The sequence below is a fragment of the Opisthorchis viverrini genome (assembly GCF_000715545.1).
Source record: "Opisthorchis viverrini unplaced genomic scaffold opera_v5_35, whole genome shotgun sequence".
NCBI classification, from domain to species: domain Eukaryota; kingdom Metazoa; phylum Platyhelminthes; class Trematoda; order Opisthorchiida; family Opisthorchiidae; genus Opisthorchis; species Opisthorchis viverrini.
This window is the reverse complement of record NW_008751691.1, coordinates 2502093-2506046: the sequence shown is the minus strand read 5'-3', so window position 1 is coordinate 2506046 and position 3954 is coordinate 2502093. Positions and strand designations below refer to the sequence as shown.

At 40.9% G+C, this 3954-nt stretch overlaps 1 protein-coding gene across 1 annotated transcript in view; it reads left to right on the top strand.

The window, feature by feature from the left end:
• Positions 1-459: 459 nt before the first annotated feature.
• T265_13081 (hypothetical protein) overlaps positions 460-3954 on the top strand; it is a gene marked incomplete at both ends in the record, with an annotated part of 7723 nt that continues 4228 nt past the window's right edge. The window contains one exon of the mRNA XM_009167096.1: positions 460-494. Within this exon, the coding sequence (XP_009165360.1) occupies positions 460-494 (35 nt within the window). The remainder of the gene's footprint in view (positions 495-3954) is intronic.

Below are 3954 nucleotides of genomic sequence, written 5' to 3'. Positions count from 1 at the left end.
CGATCAGCTGAATAAAACAGCCATAAAAAGTGAAGCCTAAAACTCGATTATCTGAAATGCTTTTAGGTTGGATAGATTATAATGAAACCAAACCGTCAGTAGGAAAGACCGGAGATGGGCTACATATGCCATATAAGTCAACCCACACCATGCAAAAATTATTAGACACTAATTATGACGTTAATACAAAACGAGGGAGCCATTCACGAAGGGTTTATTTCCCATGACCGAGACACATCCAAGCAATTTTTCTCAAATGGCAAACAAGAATGTGAAAATGCAATCGCATTTCTGAGTCTTGGCTTAGCTGGCCATTAACCTACTGGAACCGAGGTCAGTTCGGCTCAGTATTTCTGTTCTACAAGTAACAGAACAGTTACTACCTTACTCACTATTACCTTGAGGATTTTCAATACGCACATTTCTCTCTCTCATGTTCATGCAGGGTATGCATGGTTTATGGAGAGAAAACTTGAAGTGGATGAGGTGACGCGGTACGCAATGAATACCTAAAGGTGCCCATCGCTATATCACCGATTTCGGACCGACTGACGTCGTTGAATAGAGATCTATATTACTATAACCTGATTGTATTCTCTTGTGCCTTCATCAGCTTTGAATACGACACCGTGTGTCGCCCCAAGCCAACCGACGTCGGCTGCCCGATTACCGCGGGCATTCAGAAGTTTGCTCACGGTTTACCGGCCAATTATTTTCAACTGCCAATGATCTGTAGTTTAAAATAAATAATTAATAGCTATGCAGTTTGATTCCAAGGATTTTCCACTTAAGGTGACCAGTGATCGTCATAACTGACGATGAGTGTACACTTAACAAATATTGGCTATCATAAAACACTAGGCTGCCGAATTCACCATTGCACGGGCAGTAGGTTACTATTTTCTAAAACAGCAAGACAGTCTGTATGGTCCGCTGACATGCCTGAACAAAAACACTAAGTTTTTGCCGTCAAAACAAATCCGGACATTTGGGCTCCTCCTAGAATGCAAGATTTGATTCAGCGTAACATACAAATGAGCCAAACAAAATAGGCATACTAAAACAACATCTGGGAATAAGTATGTATTCCCCGATCAAAAGAGATTTTGACTGCAAAAATTTCACACCTCCACCGTGTAATTCGAAAACATTCAAAAAGCATGGTTGTCCAAAACTAAAAGTGTTTTAAAAATGTTTATTTCATAACTCGAACCTATCTTGTTGCTACTTCTTCGATTCATTTTCAAAAGAACAATCTTCCGAAGAAACGTATACCATTTGTTGGTTACCGTCCTATGAAGCAAGCTTGAACTATGTGAAAGCTTTCTTCATAGATTTACAAAATTTCTGGTGCTTGCATACTTACACTCCTTCCCCTCATCCAGTATATCACCGTAATTTAAACTTAGCGGTGATTCTAATCAATTGATATTTTACAGTATATGCTAAAATGGTGGAGAGGATTGAATATGGCAGTCCATGTGGAATCACTTGTCCAGGGCGACTAATGTTAACATCACCTCGATAAAAATCAAGCTTTCACCACGACAGTGTCAAAACCATTGGACGGCAGTGAAATGTTTGAGAACTTTGCACATCCTGCAACAACAACTCCGTAATATCCACTGACCTTGAAATTTGCGTAAAACTACACCAGTACGATTGTTTACAGTGCGAATAATTTATGGGTTATGCCAGAGGAAATACCAGAGCAAGTCGTGTTGCTTCACGAAAATACATCTATTGGATTTTTTAACGTTTGGTGCCACTCGTCTTATTGTTCACACACACACACTGTTGGTTGGCGGTCATAAGCAGAACTCTCCACAAGCGCTCTTTTGAAAACTGGCTGTTTATTATTATTATCATTTAGCCTGAAAGATTTCAAGGAAACCAAGTTGGGAATATGTCTGCCAGAACATCCGACAGAAATATGCCCATAGCGATATCATAAATCAAGCGTGTATAAACACCACACTTATTCCATTTGATTTGAACCTAATGATGACATACATTGTCCTCTCTTATCTGGGATGGCATCGCAATTTACTTTGTAACAAGAGCAAGTTGAAAGGAGAATGTGAGCTTGAAGGAAATGTGTGAGCTTACAGTACGGCTGCCGCGAAAAACCCATGATTAGATTAGGTGTGGGGACAGATTTTGCAACTTTGGTCAAACATAATTGCCTCTAAGAAGTGACGCCGATCACACGGCAGTACGCAATGAGTACCAACAGGTGCTCATCGCTATATCACCGATTTAGAACTGAATGACGTTACGGTAAGTGATTTCCATGATCTACAGCTGATCGTATTTCCTTGCGCCTACATCGGGTTTGAACACAGCGCCGTATGTCGCCCCTACGCCAACCGACTTCACCCACAAATATCCAACTGATTTCAAAAGCAGTATTTGGCTTTTGTTGTACCATTGCTTTTTCAGATAACCACAGGAGAATATGAAGACTTGAGAGCGTCCAGCCTCTGTGGAAGTCAAATTATTAGTGATGCATTGAAGAACTGCAGTTGCCGGTTACTCGTCGTAGTTAGAAAGAATCCATTTTCAGTCTAACGAAACCAGCGACAACCAAATTTCTCTTATTGGGTCAGGCTTCAGCTAATTCAGATTATGAGAGAACGTGAAGTCCAATGGAGCGGTATGAACGGTGCTTATTGAATTTGTATGAGTCTATGCAAGTCGTAATATACTTTGAGACAGGCCGTCCTTTCGATGAAGCTTGAGGGAGACATTTTGGACGAACCCCGTCTCCATGATGCAGCTGCAAACTCGCGTGACTGGAAGAAAAACTTGCATCCATAGTACTGGCTTCGTGGAACAATAAACCCGCTGGTAAATCCAAAGGTCTGGAACCGAAATGAGTTCGTTTTGCTTCCCAACCAGTGTCTACTCAGTATTTCCAGCCTACGAGTAGCATCATGAACCAAGTAATTCATCGCAAAAAGCTCAGGCTACCAGCTTCACGATTCTTTGACAGGTACAGTCTCCTGCTTGTCGGGTACGCAGTTCGAACCCAAATATTTGCTACTTTGGGTGACCAGTGATTTTCAGAAACGGAGAGGCATGTAAATCTGATAAACATTGGGCTGCCTAAGCAATAGCATTTTCAGGATTATTCCTCTTTGGGTGTAAAGAATGTTGAGTCTCTGAAGAACCACGACGGTCTGTGCAATTTCCTGACGGAGTGTTCCACCACCAAGGCTTCAACACTCAAAGTATGCTTTCGCTTAGAAAACAAAAGTCGCTTCATTGCAAAATACAAATGGGCCGAACAAAACAAAATGTCCTACACAACACCTGAGGACATGCCCCTTGGCTTGCGACCAAAACATACACATGATAGTTGTCCGAAAGCTATAGTGTTTATCAAGTGTTAATCTAATGGCTCGGAATGTGACTGTTGTTTTCCTCGCGATTGATTTTTAAGACGCTCGTCATTCGTGAGAAGCGCTGGCGCATTCTAATCTGGTTCTCAATAATTATGTATGGTCGTTTGTCACCTCAATCTAAAGCTATTTTTAACTATTTACAGCTTACGTACAAGACAAATTTACTCGGTCGAATAATTTCTATACAATAGAATCTCTAATACTTCAAATAAGTTTCGAATCGGCATTACTTATGATGAATGATCTGTTGCTATTCTGCGGTGTTCTTTCAAAAGGATGGAAATCACTTGACATATATAGCGGTCCAGGTAGGATGACTCATCTAGCTCAACTCAACCATTTTATCGTCCTTATTTTCGCACATTCAAACTTCAACTCGGTAAAACTCTGAATTCTGCAATGCATGCACCAAGAAGGCTCACATGCTACTCATGACCGGATGCATTCAAGCGTCACTCTTTGAAAAGGTACAGTTTGTCTTTCGTTACAAGCACCTGTTTTATGTTTACTTGCATAAAGTACACTTGACAGTGACGGTTCTACGAAA